General features: G+C 44.2%; 1 protein-coding gene across 1 annotated transcript in view; it reads right to left on the bottom strand.

The window, feature by feature from the left end:
* kiaa1549lb (KIAA1549-like b) overlaps window positions 1-21021 on the bottom strand; it is a 57620-nt gene that overhangs the window by 16480 nt on the left and 20119 nt on the right. The window contains exons 2-11 of the mRNA XM_053419289.1: window positions 17849-18217; window positions 13703-14200; window positions 13473-13588; window positions 9341-9560; window positions 9059-9192; window positions 8249-8417; window positions 3468-3527; window positions 1602-1753; window positions 960-1131; window positions 312-475 (exon numbers count right to left, since the gene is read on the bottom strand). Of these exons, the coding sequence (XP_053275264.1) occupies window positions 312-475; window positions 960-1131; window positions 1602-1753; window positions 3468-3527; window positions 8249-8417; window positions 9059-9192; window positions 9341-9560; window positions 13473-13588; window positions 13703-14200; window positions 17849-18217 (2054 nt within the window). The remainder of the gene's footprint in view (window positions 1-311; window positions 476-959; window positions 1132-1601; window positions 1754-3467; window positions 3528-8248; window positions 8418-9058; window positions 9193-9340; window positions 9561-13472; window positions 13589-13702; window positions 14201-17848; window positions 18218-21021) is intronic.

The following is a 21021-nucleotide window of genomic DNA, read 5'->3' as shown; positions in this document are numbered from 1 at the left end:
CCTTTTCATCATCAATTCATCTGCTGGACTTTTCCTGAAGTAGTTAATCAATCATTTTCAAATAAAATGTCAAAAAATTTGAGAAACTTTCATTTCTCAAAGCCCAAGAACTTCAAATATCTTGTTTTTGTCTCACTAGCAGCCCAAACATATTCATTTTACAATGTTATAAAACCATAAAGGACGGTCGATTATTACATTCGAGAGGAAATTCTGAATCGATTATCCAAATAGAGCTGTGTGATTATCATTTTGGCTCTAACCTGCTTCGGGATGCACCAACAGACACACAGAGAAAAAAAGAGTGATACCTTAGCTCGGGGATTGAGGTTGCCGATGGCGTCAGCTTTAAAGTCATTTTTATTCTTCCTGCACAGCACGGCTGTGATAATGATGATTATGAGGGTGACCACAGCGATGGGCGCCAACACTGCAGCAATTATCCAGAGGTTATTAGGAGGGTTCTTGACCACAGCTGAAAAAAAAGGAAAACAGCTTTTCACCATCGTCATGTCAATACTCAGCATTGAATCCACCAGTATAACACGTCTATCCTGCCACAACGTGCAGCCCAATCGGTTACACTGCTGATGTAACACTGGATTCAAACAGTGATCCTGGATCAGATATTACAGATAACAATCTATAAGAGAATGCAGCAGGCTCTCTCTCTCTCCCACTCTCTGTCTCGACCAACTCATGCCTCCCCCCCCGTAACAGAGCAGTGGGCAGCACTGCAGCCCGAACAAACAGAGTCCTGCCAGAAGCGTTTCACAAAGATAAGAGAGCAAAGAGGTAGTGCTCAAGCTTTTCTTCTTCCTCTGCCTTTAGCCCAGCACCAGCGCCTCTTCACAAACTCAGCACGGGTCATGTGTTTAGCTTTTTTCTTTGTGTCTGTCTCTCAGTGGTTCTGTCTGTTTGTGTACTTGTCAAAGGCTACAGAGGGATGCTGTGCTCACGTTCTGCTTGCAGCTGGACAAAGTAGCCCAGGGTGAGCGCCATGGTCTGAGAATCCACTGTGTTCAGGACCTTGGCCGCTGACGTGCCGGGTAAGGGAACGCCGTTGTGCTGGATGTAGTAGGTCATCTCCGCTGGATTCTTCAACCCTGACACCCGACGGAGGCTCACCATCTGATTGGAAAAGAAAAGCAAGGTCTGCACTACGTTTCAATGAACCTCAATAGTCTGAAGATCAGCCGCCACTGGATGGGTGGCTCACTGAATTGAACAGCTCTCATTTCAACAGAGAAAACCAAAGTAAAACCATGAATGTAGGCTGAGACTCCCATGAGAGAGAAGTAACACAGAGGATACTTGTTTAGTAAAACATTCGACCTCTGGCTTGTTTGGATGAGCAATTAGCAGATGATGAGCTGAGACGCCCGCTAATTAGGAGGGGCTGACCTGGAGTAATCACACAAATCTGCACCAACATCTCATGAAATATTCATACTGTAAGAAATAAGCCAAAAATGAGAGCGAAATTAGAGGATTGATGCTTTCAAAAGACACATCAGATTGAGAATCAGGATGGATTCTTTTCACTCTCTGTGTATTGAAGAGCTGGCGTCTCCCCGTGGTCTGCCGTGCCAGCCTCTTACCTGGACAGTGTAGCTGCCGACAGCAGTGGCCCGTCTGAAGCGAGTGCCCTGCTGGCCGGCCAACACAAACAGCTCTGCCAGTCGCTGCTCCATTAAACTGGCAAAGCTCTGGTACTGTCCCTCCAGGCTGGCGTTATCCACGTCCTGGATCACTGCAAATGTGGACAAAAGAAAGAGGATGGCCAGAAAATTATTTATTGGCTGAGGGAGAGAGAGTGGCATGAACAAAGAAGGGATAGAGGCAAAATTAGAAATGTGTGTGTGTGTGTGTTCCTGTACTTCAGGAATCTTTGTGAGGACATTGCAGACTGAGAATATTTGGTAAAGTGGCCGATCCTCACTTTTTCAATGGGCAGTTTGAAGGTTAAGACTTTGTTTGAGGGTTTACAATAAAAACAAAAGGATAAGACAATAATCAAGTGTTACAGCCTATACTAATCAAGTATTCAGTGAAAATAAAGCATGTGTCGAGGAATAGCCAGAATGGGCCAAATTTTGGGTGTCAAGTTAGGGGGCCTATCAATTGAGCCCCAGGTGCTCTCAACTTTGTCATGAAGCCTCTCAACATATATCACTGAATCTAGTTCCATTAACCATCTGGAGACACAAGGTGCTTTAATTCTCTTTGCAGCTGCTGTACAGTATGTGACAGTGCAAGAGAAACTACAGAGCAGCTAAGCAGGGCAACCAATGCGTCAGGTTTAATCTGTGTAGATCACCAATTTTGATTGTTTGGATTGTGATGATTAAGATTAGGGTAAGGGGGTAGGGAATGTTACACGGCAATGAGTGTCCTCACTAAGATAGAAGTACAAACGTGTGTGTGTGTGTGTTTGTGATTGCCAAAAACACAGCGGGGAATATTCTAATTTGTATTTAGCAGGGCTTTTCACTGCAAATGCATGATATTATTGGTACTTCACAATCTTCAGTTCACTTAAAGACCGGGGTGCTTTCAAAACAAACTAGTTCAGATGAAGGGCGGATGAATCACGTCTGAAGTGTGAGTGTTCCGTCTTTCCTCAGAGGCACTAACAGGATTACGCTCATTTCTCTATATGAAAAGTGACAGACATGAACAAAGAGAGCTTAAACCCTGCTCCCTATGTCACTGGCTGAAAGGAGGCATGGTTGTCGTTTTCCGAAAAGCAACAAAATGTGTCAGAAGCACAGTTCCGAGGTCTCTGTCTCTATATGATGGATATGTAGGAGAGAGATGTGTTATAGGCCAGAACATCTTGATAAGCTAACGATGAAGAATGTGCCTCCTGGAAGCTTTGAAGTTTTGTTTCTGTCCCGCAGTGTTCAGCCATCAGAGAGCTGCAGCTTTGACCTGTTTTTATCACAAGCAATAATCCTGGGTTTACATTATGTTCAGTGTTACTAAATCCCATTATCCAGGGTATGACCTTGAACTTACTCGGCCTCTCATCACAGTAAGTGCAGGGTGAGGAGCTAAACTGCCTAATCTGAGAGGCCCCATCCAATATACAGTACATGTACAAGTACTTTGCAAACTAAAATATATTTTTACGGCTCAGTGTATTTAGTCATTCGTAAAGCCCTAAGACTAAATACTACACAACAAACCACCAAGGAGTCCGATGCATGTAATTGTTCAAATGATAATAAGCAAGAATAAGCAAGAGGGGATAACCAGCATGAAATTCATAATTTAATGGTCACAGAACATATCGGCTACTAACTGTGCATCTAGTTCAGGTTCTTTCTGAGTAGAGAGAGAAATCCTTGCATTTGACAACCTGTCAGATTTGAACCACTGGATACGCTCATTGAAAATCAAACAGGATTTGTTCTAGCTGTATGAAGGATGGATTCTGTAACATTTAATATATTACCACGTACCTGTGATAACCCAGAAGTCTCTGGTTGCAATGGACGTGTTCAGATTGTTATACTCCAGTGCTGCAAAGACAATGACAAAACAATGTGTTCATTATTTGCATTAGCATAGAATTCTTGACTTACTTTTTAATAGTAATAAACTATTTTATTATCTTTAGATATTGTTTGTAATGTCATAACTCATTTTGCTGCAGCAAGAGAAAATATCATATATAAAACATGTTTTAAGATAAAAAGTTAAAGTAACCATGAAAAGTAAAAATGTCAAAGGTTAGAAATAAAATAAGCAGCAAAATTATGCACAGTGCAAGAATAAAATTATCATCTTTTCACATTTTGGTAAATGGTCTGTATTAATACAGCACTTTTCTGTCTTTGACCACTCAAAGCTCTTTATTGTACAGTATTTGCCATTCACACATTCACACACACACACACACACACACACACACACACACATTCATACAGTGCATCTCTGTGCAGCACCTTCTCTGTCGCACATCACTCACACACTGCTGGCACAGCCGTCAGGGGCAATTTGGGTTTCAGTATCTTGCCCAAGGACACGTCAGCATGCGGAATGGGAGAGACCGGGATTGAACCGACGAGTGGACGAGCAGCTTTAACTCCTGAGCAACAGCCGCCCCACAATACAAAGCTGCACGATAAGCCAACGAGCCATTGCCTTTGTCTCAGTCATTAGAATTAGCTATTGATAGAATCTCGACCAATGTAGAAAAAATATAAAGTAGTTAAAAAACAATAATGGAAAAATCATTTTCTGTGTGGTTATGATTCCAACAGGTGTTGTTATCACAACGCAGAGGAACAAGTGCTTGTAAATCTGGGCCAAACACACAAACAACAATTCAGAGAGCGATCATGAAGACGAGAGACAGTTTTTGGGGCAGTGTTGTGTGGTTGAGATCTCAGTTTAAATCCTCATTATTACTGCATGTCAGACAAATACAGGAGCCAGGAGAGCTTCAGCTGCCTGCGCTCCGGTTGGCTGTGTTCTCTTACATACATTTCCTGCCTGATTAGGCTCTCGTGCTGGCGGCTGCCGCAGTGTTTGGGGGGAAACGCTGTATCACTGGCCTGTGAAAGCAGACACGCTGGAGAAATGCACACTCGGGCATGACAGGAGAGAGTAGAGAGGTGTGTGTGTGTGTGTGTGTGTGTGTGTGTGTGTGTGTGTGTGTGTGTGTGTGTGTGTGTGTGTGTATGTGTGTGTGTGTGTGTGTGTGTGTATGTGTGTGTGTGTGTGTGTGTGTGTGTGTGTGTGTGTGCGTGTAATGTATTTGTGTTTGGCCCAGGCTGTCAACAAAATCTGTTAAATTCTGTCAATAAGTTGGAATCTCGAACAAATATTGACAAAAATTCTTCCCATAAGCCTTCGGTGTTTTGTGGTTGGAGTTTGGGGAAGGACATTTGTAAGTTATATCAGTAGACAAAAAAAAGAAAGCTATTATAAAAACTAAATGTCAAATTTTTCAGCGGTTTTAAGATTGCAGTTTTCAAAAATAAAACAGCCCGGATCGTGCTCCACCTGAGAGAAACTGCTGAAGAGCAGAGGGGGAGAAGAAGAGCTGAACTCAGCAGTCCGACCTACACCAGCACCACAGGAGCGATGGAGCGCTCAGTGCAACAAACAGGCGGCACTGGGGTGTCGGAGTGGTGTGAGATCCCGGGTCGTTTCTGTCAGAGCGGAGCCAAAGGTGCTATGAGAATATGAGAATATGCGGAAATTGTCTTTGAAGTGGGGAGGCCGCGGCTGCCAGCATGCCCCCCCTCCTCCTGTGAAACGGTGCGACATCACTAATGGTGAAGGGCACACAACAAACAAGAGCAAAACCTGACACCACACTTCCCCCCCCTTTCCTTTCGTGTCACTTTCTGCTCTGTTAGAGTCTCTATGTATGCAGCTGCCTCCGGTGTTTTCGCTGCTCGCCGACCGAATCTTCACTTTTCAACCTAATCACAACACAAAGTGAGCTTTGATTTAATAATCACCAAAAGAGATTATTTTTAAGTTGATTGAAGCTGTGTGTAAACACTGCCCCCAGTGACACTGATGCTGCATCGCATATCAGGCTGTGCATCCATTCGAAGAGTCAGATTTGGTTGAGAAATGCATCTTGGAAGATACAGCCATAAGATAAAGTATCCCAAAATCCATTGCAGTCAACTGTGTAATGGAGAATTCAGACAGTTTAAATACGTAAAGAATATTCTGCAACTGTCTATAAATTACTTGTTTTGGACCACCGAAAAAGTCACTGCAGAGGGAAATTAAGAGCAGCAAGGAATACACTTATCACAGTGCAGGCCAGCTATTCATCATGAACTATAAGGCAAAAAGTCACAACACTGAAATAGAGTCACACTGAAAATGAGTCCACTGCTGTTGTGTATTGTCTAATAAGATGAGATAAGATGAACCTTATTAATCCTAGATGGGAAATCATAATTTTAACTTTGGGGCTTTTTGAATTAACTTTGTGTTGAAGAAAGCAGCAGTACTGTTTGTCTGTCTGTTAGCAGTATTAATAAATACGATTTCCATGACATTTTGCTGAATTGTAATGTAGATATTTAATTGCAGTGCCTGAATTGTTGAACAGTGATGATATTATTTAACCTCCTGTCCAATAACAGCCCTTGACTGAACATGGAGCTAAATATGGTCCATAAAATAATCCTCGAGGAGGTTTGAGAAGATCCATAGCCCATTTGCCCTTCCGGGCTCAGCAAGTGCTTTAAAAAATGTGCTTTCAACACTGAGCTCCGCAAGCTGGTAATACATGGAGACCCTGGTTTAATTCACAGCTCAAGCAGCAACTCTGCTGTGATCCTGAGCATGAACTTGAATAGTCAAAGCCTGTGTTGTCAAGGTCCACACAGCTAAATCCAGAGATCAAATTCTGGAGAAATGAAAAAACTACAGCTGGTTAGACGCGACAACATTTTTGGTTTCAACAGAAACAAAACCAGAAGCGTGTGCTTGTTCAAGCCACAACCAGTCTAATGTCAGACTGTCTCCTGGAACCAAAACCTCTTTTTATAGATTCTTTCCAGGCTTCTTTCAGCTTGATGAGACAATGGTTTGGTTTCACAGAATTACATTATGCGAGACAATGGGCCGCTTTCACACATATTACCTGTGACTCCCTGTTCACACAGGAGGCACTCAGGCTCAGTATGAACCGTGTTTTGTTTTCGCTCAGAGCCCGAAACACGATCAGCGTAAATAAAAGAGACGTGACAGAGAGCTTGAAAACAGGTTTCAGGTCACGTATAATGTAAGTGAAACATGCGCTGTTACACGGCCTGTGTGGAAAGCTGTATTCATTATATAAGAGAACCTCTTCCATTAGATGTGCACAAGACGGATGAGTGAAGAACGCAGCTGAAATGACCCGTGTCGAAGCTTCACAAGACTGCTTCACGGGAACAGTCGTTTATCCTGCTCATGCTATTGGCTACTGTCTGTCGAGATTTGGAGAAAGATGCATCACGCATGACATGTTGCATCTTGGGAACGTGCTGGAAGATGTCTCTTTTTATTGCTTTAAAGCAATGGTGGATATAAAAAAAAGACCCCTGCATGAAATACAGGTCCCATGGCTTGTGTTTGCACTGACAAAACAATAAAAGCACAGATCCACGAGTGTGAAGTCTGGTTCCTGTCAGACATTGATCCTGAGACGGAACATTTCCAAACACTTTATCAGCTGCAGGATCCCAGTGCTGCTGCTGAACCTGTATGCTGAATTTGCTGCGAACAAGATCGGGATGTGAATCTCAACGAAGCACCGTACAAACAGATAATGTCTCATTATATGTCAGCGCTCTGCATCAGCGCCATATCTCCCTCTACAGAGCAGCATACATATCAGTTCCCAGTTACACTGCAGGGGATGCAAACAGGCTGCACACTGGGACTCAACTGGGACTGCTGCTTAGACTCCTGCTGATTCCATGTCACTCTTCATTTGTTTTTCTCTGAGTGTACCTCTAGCACAGACCAAGCACCAAGCTAATGGGAGGCCGAGACGAATCACACAGGCTTAGCTGTGTACGAGTTAAACAACGTTCAATTGACTTAATGATCCATCCTATTCATTCATTATCCATACCACTTACTGTCACTGGGGGGCTGGAGCCAATCCCAGCTGACATTGGTCATCATCAAATCACAGGGCCAAGATACAGAGACAACAAACTATTCACACTCAATGACAATTTCCAGTCTCCGATCAACCTAACCCCAGTGTGCAGGTGATTGGTAGGTAGAGGAAGCTGGAAGACCCGGGGGAAATCCCAACAGACGTGTGTGGGACATGGAAACAAACAGTGAAGCTTTGATCGAACCCGGTTTGAACTGTTTCTGAAACAACAGTGCTAACCACTGCACCACCGTGTAAATGTAAGAAAATAACTCACTTTCAAAACAACCACTTTCTCTTGACTCAATCAACTGCAGTTTCTAAGGTTCTATCAGCACTTGATTTTTACAAATAAAGCAAATAATTTTTTTCCGAAAGTGTAAAAACGAAGATGAGAAGCAGATGCTTGATGGAAATTTTATAGAAAAACCTCATGCGGGCATCAATCAAGGACAAAACAAGCAACACTTATTTGTTGTTGAATCTAATTTGCATCCGGAGAACAAATCATTCCCGAGAGAATACGACAACCACGTCTGGCGTCTCTTCTTGTCAGGCTGTTGAATTACAGCTGACTAACAGACAAATCTCAGAATGCAAATTGCAACTTACGCTCAGCGATGATAAGTGGCGGATAGAAGAGGAAGTAGCCCACCAGCTCAGCCGACAGCTGACCGAGGAGATTTGAGGCTGTGGTGCCATTAAAGAAGACAGTGCCATTACTCACAGTGTAGACCAGTGACACAGCAGGAGAGCCCGCTGCTTGAGTGACGCTCAACATCTGGGCAGAAAACAGAGAGAGGGCCGAGAAAAGAGAGCACAGAAAAACAAAGGTGTAACACAACTAAATGTCGTAAAACAAACATATACAGAAGAAATTACATAAAAAAAACAAATTACTGTCAAAAAATCACCGGGAAGCATGATTGGCTGAGAAACTGGCGAGACATGACTGAGTGCAAAATCACTGTAGAAACAGATTTTTTCATCCATGCGTAACCTTCATAATAGCTTTAATATAGGGCACACTATAATGTGGCAGCTGATCAAGATTAATACAAACACTGGCTCCATCAACATAATTTGCATCTGAGAGGCAGCGCGTTTTTTAAAAGGAAAAGCCTTATGGGAGAATTTAACACAAATTTCACGTAGTTTGCATCACTTTGTAGCTGCCATATCAACAGAACACATTGTGACGTTGATGTGTAAAGAAACAAAAACGTTCAAGTCATATATTTTCTGGTAAAGAGCGTCGTTTTAAACCTGATATCAATGTTTTTGATCCATTTACATGCAATAACACCAGAGCACCACTTGTGTTATGTTAATACTTGTGTTATGTCCCCTACGTACGTCCTGACAGTAAGAGGAGCACCTACACAGTGTCGTACTGATAACACACTTGTTCCACCACAGTACCTGAACAGAGAGCCTGCTGCTAGTGCTGAGAACTTTGGCCTGTGCTTCTGCAAACACCTTCTCAAGCCTCTGCTCCATCATTTGAGAGAATCGACAGGACCGAGGATTATCGCCCACTCCCACAAACTGCAGCACTGGAACATATCAGATACAGATAAGGCCTTGCAACATTGACATTTGAAAATGTTTTACTCCTGAAAAAAGGTTTTCACTGAAATTTGCACAATTGCAGCTGATGTCGGAGTTATTTTAAGTTGTCATCCTGACTGAAGAGCAGCTGACCTGTTTTGAGCTGGAAGCCAGTGGCAGGGCCTGGTCTCCACAATGCAGCTGGGAGGGGCAGGGCTGTTACCATGGGGAGATACTGCCGCAGGTCTGCAATCAGCTTATCACGGCCGTAGGACTCCAAACCTTCCAGCACTACAGAGGGCGGGTAGACAGTATCCCCCCCAGTCACGTGATAAGCCACTGTCATGTTGGGAGAGCCAAACACAGTCTCCACCTGAGGGAGGAAAGGAAGGAAGAGATTTAGACTTCATTCACACATTGGTATATGTATTACCCTTTTACAGAAGAACACCTTGATGGAGCCTGTTTTACCTCTGACCACATGCAGCATCAATGAAGGAGGTGATCAGACGCTTTAACGACGTCCAGCATCTTATGACCTGTACCTCTCTTCCTGACCTCTGTTTTACCACATAACAAACTGCCAGACCAAAGCACAGTATCAACACTTTGGCCTTGTCGTTATGGCATTCTGTCTTCACACTGCCACCCTGCTCACAAGGGCGTGTGCCCTGTGCGTAGGCTGCGACCTAACAGACACACCAACAAACTAATGCTGATTAAAACACAACCTCCTTGGCAGAGGTAATGAAAAGAAACCACCCGAGATGTAAAATATATATTTGCGATATGGTCCTTTAGACTGGATGTTAGTGTCAGTCAGTCATATCAGCAAACGAGCTAAATGACAAGTTATTGGACAGTAGGGGATCGATGGAGCACTTAAAAGCACATCCCTAACTATTTGCTAATGAGAGCATCAGGACAGGAGAGGGAGACGGTGGCATACAGATAAGTGCAGAGGAGAGAGGGAAGGGCTGCGAGGAGGAGAGTCAGAGATGAGCGAGACATGGGAGAGACTGTTAAAGACGGAGTTTGGGACAAAGAGTCTTGTGTTCCTTCTCTCCTGACTCAAAAGGGTTAGGTATCACTGCGTTGTCATCCTCACAGAGACAATGGGGACATCAGTGTGTGCTGTGTCATGACAGAAAAAGATGACATACACGTGTTTGTCAGTAAACGTCTGACTGTTTGTTGAGCTGTGCGGAAACTGGAAAAGGGAACGTTGAGAGATGTAGAAAAACTGTGTGTGTGTGTGTGTGTGTGTGTGTGTGTGTGTGTGTGTGTGTTATGAGAGAAGTGAAACCATGCAGGTCGGTTATCTAAACCCATCAGGAAGCCCGTGCCGACAAGGGCCCCACTAGCCAAACCACTGAGAGCCAGTCACTCGGAATCTGCCAGTGCCTGAGTATCTGAGAGCCAGCGCTGTGCCTCCACACAATCCAACCCTCTCATGAGCTCCGTAAAAAGAGCCCTTTATTATCACTTCATCCTCTCAGGCTTCACCCATGTGAAGGTGTTATTAAGAGATTGCATTTCGAGCAAGCCGAAAGATCGGTAACACACCCACTGACTCCATCTCACGGTGGGTGAAAGACTGCCAACAGATTAACCCAACACATCTCACTTCTGACATTCAAGGCATTGGAGCGCCCTGAGTAGAAGACACAAAAATAGCTCGGTTTTACTTTTTTAAAAGGTTCAGAATTGTCTTAGGTCAAATTTCGTCTTATTCCGCATCTTCTTTTCAGCATCAGCAAAGGCTCTCCTCCCAACCATTTATGACCTATAATTAAACACAGAAGCAATTTCCCCTGCCAACAGCTCGCCTCCCATTGGATGAGAGGGAGCGGCGCTGCTAAAAGGAACCCATGTTGAAATGGGTGACAGGAGTGCACTGAAGCAAGGCACCTTCAGAGACTATAACAGTGTGTCTCTCAGTGAACATGTGAGAGCGCTGACCTTCACACAGGCACAGGGCGAACACACACAGGCCCCACTCTCAGTTATTTGATACTTCCACGTCGAGAAATCAACACGACCGGACATTTCACCGGACTGCGTTATGCAAGTAAACACACACACACATAGACTCAACACTTGCTCATAAGTGCAACACTCCAGGGTCACTGCAAACCACTGGAGACCAGCAGGAGAGTTAGTCTGTGTGGAAAAAGGCTTCATTTATTTCTGGTTTCTTTCAATATATACTGAATTCAGTGTGCAGCACGAACAACATTCTACTGCAACCAGCGAACACCTTTCCATTAAGACATCTTCATACTTGTTTCTACCTCTCACTTTAAAATGTTCTTGTAGCACACTGAGGTATTAGAGGCTTACAGGACAGGGAGAACGGATTTGTCACAGGAGGAATCGTGATTGGTTCCGCAAAAGGCTAATCCACAAACACAAATATCACTGTGTGTGTGCGGGCAAAGTATTGGTTTGTGTTATTAATGCAGCAGTAATGCTTATAGTAGGTTGGTTTCTCAGGATTCTATGCCTCCGTGCAGGTGACAGCCAGTGGCCGGAGGCTTGCTGTTTTTGGGTTGTCCCTACGTACGTCCTATTCTTGTGAAAATGGTATGTCAGGAAAGACTTGAGGGAATTTGAACACAAAGATGAAAGTCGCCATGATCCCACAAAGCACATTTTTTGCCTTGTGAACACGATATCTCAGCAACACCTTGAGGACTTTTCTTAAAATTTAGGAAAAACATTCACTTGATCTAAAAAATAAACTGATTCGATTTTTGTAGTCAAAGGTCAATGGTCAAGGTCACTGTGTCCTAATGTTTTTGTGAATGTGATATATAAGGAACACCCAAGGAGAATTTCATTACAAATCTAGTACAAAAATTCACTCGGACTCAAGGATAACCTTACCAGAATTTGAAGGTCAAAGGTCAAGGAGTATGTGACAAAACATGTGTAAGTTGAAACTAGTCGACAACTGCAGGGTGGTAATTCTAGCTGCAGGCTAAATCGGCTGTGTTCACCCCTATGATAAGATTACCTTTTGGAGAAGTATGGGCAGACTCTCTGGTTGTAAATAAAAACTATTATCTCTAGTAAATAAAAGTCAATAGTAGCAACAGTTCTTCTATACATTCCTGCCACAGCCCCACATCTTGTTTTAGTGTCGGTACAGTTACACAAATATGTGGCTTCACCCACTGCCTTCTGGGACACATCCAGTCAACCTAATTTCTATATTAGTCCTCATCTCTCTTCACGTAGCCTACATGAGGGTCCTTGGTTTAAGTGTAATTCACTCAATGCTACTAAACTACCACGTCTCCGCTGAGGGAAAAAATCAAGAAATGTTCACTGATCATCAGAGTCAGAAGATGTTTCTGAGATCAGGAATGAGCAACTGCCGGGGTCAATGAAGAAGCAGTTATCAATCGACATATGTACAATCTATGATATATACACATAGGATGAAGCTTCGAATAAATAGGCTTGTTAAATTGAGAGAGGCTCAGAATGCAATACATTCAAATGACTGTCTCTTCTCTCAGCGCACAATGATCCAGAATCTCAGCATGAGTGAACCAGTTCTCTGTATCTGGATGAACATGTAACACAACCTAACACAAGCCTCACAATTATTTTTGTATTTTCCCTTCTGAATTCATTTTTTTTTTTACAGCCATTTGGATTCTACCTCTGCTGTAGGTGACACAGATTTGGTTTTACCATGTGGAGAACTTGTCACTGTTCCGGGATCTGTTTCTGTGTATTGACGAGATAAAAGAAACAGCAGTGTTGGTGTCACTTTGCAGAGCAGTGAGAGAATAGTGGTAGACGCAGCATGTCACTCTGAATCTGCCATCACGTTCAAATAACCCCTTAGGCTTAAAGTTGCATAGGTGGAAATTCTTGGAGGTGGACACTTCTTTCACGAGTTGCAAAGTTTAAGTTGATACATATATTTGTTAATGGATCTTTAGTATAAAGACTGTGTAAAGATGAAGGGCGTCATCAGGATATTTCGTCCTGTTCTATTAAATTGAAACCAAAATGTTCCACTCTGCACTTTTGACGTCAATTGGAGTTTGTGCAGGAATGATTGTGGTGTGGCTGATACACAAGCACAGCCAATCACGAGTCACTGTCAGCTGTCAATCAAATTAATGCGTGTACGGCCGTCAGCCACCAGGGGGCCATCAGGAAGATTTGGTTTCATTTCTAGGAAATGTCCTCCATCTTTATATAAAGTCTATAGATTTATTTCAGTTGTTAAAAAGTGTTTTTTTTTCATGAATACCAGTCTGACCTGTGCTTGTGCAGAAGTATCATTCAGGGCTTTCCGGAGGCCCTGGCTCAGTCCCCTCCGCAGGTTCTGTCTCTGGATGCTGTCCAGCCTGTTCCTCCGCACATAGATGGACACGACTAACAGAGATGCAGATACAGAGATAAAGAAATAAGACAAAACATGTTGGATTAATCAGGAAATTTCATACTTTTCTTTTCCTTTAAGACTGTGGTAAAAGTATTATTTATCACCTGTTTTCACCCACATCCTCTCAGTGATGTTGCACTGCTGTGGAGGAGCCTCGGTGGTGGTGGTGAAAGGGGAGATGAAGGTGGTGGTGGCCCCCCTTGGTGGGCTTGTTCTCGGGACAAGTGGAGTGAACGTTCTCCTGGTCTGAGTCCTGACGGTGGTGGTGGTGGTTCTCCTGGTGACCGCTGCGGGCTGCTGAGTGGTTATGGCGGTGGACTCGGTGGTTCCAGCGGTGACTCTCAGGGAAGGCGTGCTAGTGGTGGGAGTATGTTGACTGGTGGTGGGTGAGGCTGCGGCTGTGGTGGTGAGCTTCAGCGAGGCTGTGGTGGTGTCCAGGGGGGGCGTCAGAGGCGGTACCTGAGATGACATTTCAGTGGGAGCAGCAGAAAGCGTGATTCTGTCTGATTGAGACGGGGACAGACCGGCCTCTTGTTCTTTGAGGAAGGTGAGTGCGACAGCTCGAGATGTTCCAGCGTTTAACTCGTCTGTCCCCGCCGCCTCTGTAAGGACAACAAACGAGTCAGTCACATGCTGAGGGAGGAAGATGAGGGAGGAAGATGAGAGTGATGATGTGGTGCCTGGGAACATGGACGGTTTGGCTGACAAAATCATGTTAGTGGAACTCAAAGTCGATGATGACATTGTCGATGGAGACATTAATGATGAAGCTTTAGACGACATTGATGTGGTTAGCTTCACATTGAAGGAGGACACCTGAGATTCTGTGGTACCGCTGAGTGAGGGTGATGAAGACTCTGAGGACGATGATGACAGCATCAGATCTGTTTGTGACGTTAACCCCGTCAGCTTTGAATCACCGATATTAACAGTATCAGTCATGTGTGCAGGGCTGTTTGGAAGAGTGAAGGTTGTATCTCCTGCCACGGGGGGGCTGTTCTTATACACGAAGGCTAAAGTAGCTCGTGATGATGTTTCAGAGTCGGTGGTGACGTGGGGGAGGGGCCCCGATGTGTCTGAACCCCCCGCTGATGGCGCAGCCGTGCCCCGTTGCTTTACACTGACAAATCTGAGATGAGCTGGAGAGAAATTCATACTCTGCTCTTTATAATCTGATGCTCCTTTCACATGTGTAGGGGATGGATATCCTCCAACAGAGGGATAAACCGAATGGAAATCACTGCCGACAACTGTTGGATCAGTCGAATTCAATATATGCGCATTATGCTCTTGTCCGTCTTCCAGGTTCGGCTGTTCATATGCCGGGCCATCTGCTGGTGAATTAGAAGAATCGCCTCTATCAAAGCTGCTGGGTGTGTTTTCTGAGTGAAAAGCGCCGCTTTGAAAAGGACCGGCCTCTGTGGCTTTCCACTTTGTATATGGTGCCATTAATTTTGTGCCAGAGCTGAAAATAGCGCTCGCCGCCTCAATGCTGTATTGTCCGTCACTGGAGGAAGTAGTTGCTGCAGAGGAAGCGGTGGAGAGAACGGCCGTCTGTCTGTCGAAATGAAACTTTGATTTATTGCGATTCACTCTGTGAGGAGAGGAGTTTGTCCCCGGTGTTGTGGTGATTTCTGACCGGGAAGAGGAAGGACCTGTGACTGTCATGTCGTCTTTAAGAAAAAGGCTTATAAGACTTCCTAGCTCAGCATTTATCGTTCCTGGAGAAGAAGGGAGTGGAGTGGGAGATCCTTTATTTAACATAAAAACACCTTCTGCAGTCATGAGAGTTGGAGGCTCTGCAGTGAACTCACCCTTCATGTAAAACGTGGCATCTCTGATTACAGTGGACCCTTCATTTTCATTGAATAATGGAAAATCTGAACTCTCTGCTGTGTTTCTGTGGAGGCTCTCGGCATATAACGTGTGTGAGGTGGGTTCCTGTGAGGATTTCCTGTTTCCTGCATAAGTTTGCACCTCGAAAGTCAAAGGTTGGCTGTGGCCAGCTCCCTCTGATTTTAAAATAAAGGCAGAAACTTCCCTTGAGGATGATCTCTGCTGAGATTTATCGGGAGATGGCAACAGACCAGATGTTGTGTAAATCCTGTGAGGAAAATGCTGTAAAGATCTAGTTTGATCAGATATTTGGTCAGTTAAATTAACCTCACCACCGTCCAACATGTCATCTTTAGTGTTGTAATTCGTGTGTGAAAAACGTTCATGTGTGGTTTTATGGGTTGTCCCTCCTGCTGATCTTAGTGGCATCACTGGACCAGAAGGAGACACTGGCGTAATATTGTAGGAAAATATCTTTAGCGTCGTCCATCTGCTGCGCTCCTGAGTTGTTCCACTGGGAGACTTTCTCTGTGTCACAAATCGTTGGAGGTTTGTGACGTCATGACTCTGCAAATTAACTGAATCTGACTGTGATGTGAAGGAGGTTGTTCCCGCTCTGGTGATCGTACCAGTGGTGGACTCAGACAAAAGTTCACTGTGGTCAGCTCCCTCTGATTTTAAATGAAAGGCAGAGACTTCACCTGAGGACGATCTATTCAGAGATTTATCGGAGGATGGCATCAGACCAGATGTTGTGTAAAACCTGCTTGGAAAATGCTGTAAAGTTTGACCGGGTCTTACCAAGGAGGTAATTTTGGATGATAATGAGGCTTGTTCTGCTAAATTAACCTCACTACTGTCATCTTTACTGCTGCTGTGATCTGGGCTGCGGCTGAGAAATAAGGAAAAAGAGTATGTAGGCTCAGTGGGCTGTGAAAAACGTTCATGTGTGGTTTTATGGGTCATATCTCCTGCTGACCTAACTGACATCACTGGACCAGAAAGAGACACTGGCGTACTGTTCGCAGGAAATATCTTGAGCGTTGTCCATCTGCTGCGCTCCTGTGTTGTGCCACTGAGAGACTTTCTCTGTGTTACAAATTGTTGAAGGTTTGTGACGTCTTGACTCTGTAAATGAACTGAACCGGACTCTGGTGTGAGGGAGTTTGTTCCGCCTCTGGTGATTGACCTAGAGGTGGACTCTGGCCTGCGCTCTGTGGATGAAAGTGAATTATTCTGGTGGGCTTGAGTGGAAATAGATTTGAGCTCTGCTCCTGCTTCCTCTCCCTGGTTGTTATTTATATTGATGGCAGGAGCCCTGGCGCTGTCGTGACCCGCTGCCATCACTAAATCACCGCTATTAGATGCAGGCTCTGAGGACACCGCGTCAGGGCGGCTAGGTATTGGCTCCGTCATTGCGGTCGGAGAGAGAGATTTTTTATCTGGTGCAGTCTCGGAGGAAATGGTGAAAAATGGTCTGAATGGCCCCGCTGGTGATACAGTGTGTGAACTGGGAGGTGACGTGACTGCATGTCCGAGGCTTTTGTGAACAAATGTACGACTATCGACCGCTGCTGTGTCTCTCTGTTCCGCATATGCTGCTCGATATAACATCTGCTGTGTGACATGACTAGAAAGTGAATAGCCGTTAGGTTGGGCAGACAGCAGTGCTGATGTTGGATTTTGTGAACCTCCCTGCTGCGTTTGAACAGCTTGACTCTCTTGATTAGAGGGAAATGAGGTGCTAATTGTAAGATTATCGGCCGATACAGAGTTCGTACCTGGGAGCTTCCTATGAGTGAGGTCGTATAAAGCCTCTAAAGGATTTTGTCCATGTTTAGGAGAAGAGTATGACGTATGTGCGCTGGTTGCTGGTGTGGTGATCACCTTTGAGTTAATATATGTTCCACTTGCTGCGTAGATTTGATCTGCTGATGAGTAAGTTGCATTTTTGGTTATTTTATTGCTATTTTCATCACTGGTTTCACTTGCAAAGTGTGCTGGTTTGGTTGTTGTGCTTTGCAGTCTGTGTGCAGCTGGTAGGTCAACGATTGCAGGAGTGGTGAGTTGTGCAGTTTTTAAACTGGCTGTCAAACCGTGAGGCCTCGCTGGTGATAACGTTGCTGTTTCTGTTGCAGGAGCAGGGCCGGACACAATCCGTTCACCCTGAGTCGATGCAGCTTTGCTTATCCACTCAGTGGAAGATGACCGGGAGATTGAAAGCAGAGACGACAACAAAGAGTGAGTGGATGGAGCTGGTGATGACATTAATGGTGACAATGAAGGAGATGACTCTGAGGAAGATGAAAATAATGAGACATTCGTATTTCCATCCATAAAGAAGACATGCGATGGCCCAGAGACGGGTGATGAAACAGCCACAAGTTGTGTGTTGTGTTGGTGAGACGTCAGACCTGAGCCGGAGGGGGGGATCCTATCTCCCGCATTCGACAGTGAGGAAGACATCTCTGAGCCACGGCTGAAACTATGTGAAGGCCATTGGGTGGTGTGTGTCTCGTCCCTGGCGGCAGTCGGCGAGGTTCTACTTTGATCAAGGCTCACTGGATGTTTGACAGTTCCTGCCATGACAGTTAAGACAGAGGAGAAGGCAGGCTGCCCCGATAGACCTCCCCCCTCCGACTCTGAGTCAGCGTCTGAATGAGCGGCCGAGAAAGGCACCACCTCCGCCGCCGACAGGTCAGTCAAAGGGCGGGTGGGAGCTGCTGTGGCTGTGGGGTCACTCGGTAGAGACAAGGAGCCAGAGGCGTCGAGGGTGGGTGTTTCTGTTAAGAGAAGAGACAGGGAAATGACATAATTTTATTGAGATGAAAAAGGGCTACTTTCATTTTGAAGTCATGTTTATCTCTAATATACCTTCACCATGTCACGCTTCATAAAAAGTTTGTTAAATAGTTATTCATAACAATTATTAAAGGAGATAATGTATTATAGTTTTTGTGTACGAAAAAGTTCTTCAAAGTAAGAAGCCCAAAGTCCGCAGTGAAGGGAGCTCCTCTCCCACACAGAAAACACTGATCCTGAAGCTGCTGAAGTATCTTCCCAGTAATCAGACTTATTTTTGACATGTCATTCTGATGTCACACATTGCACACATATTTCCATAATGCTCGCAAAATAGCCAGAGCAGAGGTCGACGTTTAAGAAAAATGCCTCGAAGCGGTTGACCAATAGGAACAGACTGGTCCTTACTGGGAGGGGCGGATCTTATAGGGACAGGAACTAAAACCAAGCTCTTCAGACAGAGGCTGAAATGAGGAGCTGCAGCAGAGGACAATATGAGGAAAGTGAACGTTTTCTGAACATTAGAGTTTGTAAAATTGTGAACAGAACCAAACCGGTGCTGGACTCTTAAGATGAAGAGGATACAATTTTTTTGAGGACAATCATTGTCTCTGAGTTTAACATCTTATCAGTAAATCATTGGTTAATTAAAAACTAAACAAAATTTACCATTTGTAAACCCTAAAAATGTATAAAATAATCTGTCCTTAAAATGCAGAAAAACTCATGCTCATTCATTTGCATGTCAGCAAAGGATTCACTTATCTCAAGATGACAGATGAAACGCTCACATCTGTGACTGTGGTTAGGATCACTTCTAATCATGTGAGATAAACTGTCAAATTTAAAACATTTACTTTCAGGTACAATTAATCGTCTATTGTCCAATAATCATCTTAGTGCCAAGGGAAACGCATTTTGTAAACACTCCTCACATACCAGGTTTAGAAGTGTAAACACATCTCACTAATAGTCTCTGATCGTGCTCCAAGGGCACACATTCACAAATTCTCAAAGGAGAGAAAAAGAGACAATCTTCAAAGTAGAACAAATAGAATTATTCAGGAGATGTCAGACGAGTGCTCAAGTATATCCAAGATAACGCTACGTCTGAAAACACACAATGGACTCATGGTTACAGTGTTCTGACCTTTGCAGAAATAACGCTTCAGTGAAAATCTAGAGAGGAATATGATATGGAGTAAGGATCATGAAGATGGTGGAGGTGATCCGCTAACGTGGAGTTGTCGTCGCTCCTTTTATTCTCAGCAAATCCTTGACACCAACAGAGCTCCTTTTATCCGTTGATAAAACTTTGCAGTCCTGTCACATCTCCCACCCCCTCAGCATGATTCCCCTGCTCAAGTGTATCCAGCCAGCACTCGCACACGACTCCTTCAGCGTCAGGGAGACATGAGCTTGAGAGTGGGACAGTCACATATCAATACATTTCCATCCTTGGTTAAATAAATACATAACTGAACCTACAGAGTAGAGTTCTGGGTGATGTCATACTGCAGAGTCCTTGCTTTCTGTATCACACACATGATGACTCGCCTGAGGCAGTGAACTCACACATCTGGCACTGTACAACATCCGTCTGCAGATATTTGCAGTTACATTAAATGAAGAGTGGAACAGAATCTAACGCCTACGAATTCAATCGAACTGCACGTTCTTAAATGTCACCACTATCCCAGAAAATTGGTATAATGCTTCTTATAATTGGTTTTCATACGAATAGATCACCAAATTTTTCGCCGCCAGTATTTGTCTCTTAAAGACAGACCCTTTGTGAGGCATTCATGATCCCACTTCATTCCTTTTCTTCAAATAAATCAGTTATGTGCTCAAATGTGATTAGTGAAATTGCAATACCGCAATTTCGAATCCGTTCTTGAAAACCGGCAATATAAAAAACAAAGAGCTAGAAGAGGGGAAATGTATTTCACTGAGGAGCTCTAGCATAAAGGATTCGTGTCGTCCTGCCTCAAGGCTGCGACGCGGTGACTCAGTTGAACCACCTGGTCATCAACATGAAACAGAACCGTCCTGCACCCCCCCCTCCCTTCCTCCATGCCCGTCCCTCCCCTGCTCAGAGTGGCGACATGAATTTGGGTGCGCAGGACGGCAGCCAGTCCGGAGCGGAGGTGCCGGGTCCACCTGTGGTTCGCCACCTGCTCCGACTGAGCTAAGCATATGGAATGATTTCGATAATGGACGTGAGAGGATGAGGTGTGCAGATAAAAAGAGGGGGATAGAAAGAGAGGAGGGGGGTGATAAGAAAAGGCTGGAGGGTATGACAAGAGAGATAAATTGTCTTCAAGAGAGACTACAGAAAGAAGAACATTAGTTTGGTTAAGTAGTGGAACATGAAAAAGGAAATAATGGGAGTGGAGGTCATTTTATTCTTTGGAAGGAAAACTACTCTACACTGGTCATGATTCTTCACACCATGAGGTTTTTATCTTTTAAGCAGAATAACAGAATGACTCACATTATGTTGCACATATCACTAGGTTTTATTCTAGGCTACTAATGCTGCTCAACTTCAATGAAAAACAGAAGCTCTTTTTAATCTAATTTATTTAACCAAACTATGCCAGAAATTCACAGGATCAGCTTGAGTTATGAAAATGTGCCTATTTTCCTCTGTAACCCATCACTGCGTGTTGTATATAGTTGAGGTTTTGAGCTGATAGTTTGGATGAATCAAGCAGTTTTAAGATGTTGGATTGTGATGGACATTTTTCAATATACCTGAAGACAAAAGAAAATGCGAGTA

The sequence above is a fragment of the Pleuronectes platessa genome, chromosome 1, assembly GCF_947347685.1.
Source record: "Pleuronectes platessa chromosome 1, fPlePla1.1, whole genome shotgun sequence".
In the NCBI taxonomy this organism is placed as follows: Eukaryota; Metazoa; Chordata; class Actinopteri; order Pleuronectiformes; family Pleuronectidae; genus Pleuronectes; species Pleuronectes platessa.
This window is presented reverse-complemented; position numbering and strand designations above follow the sequence as displayed.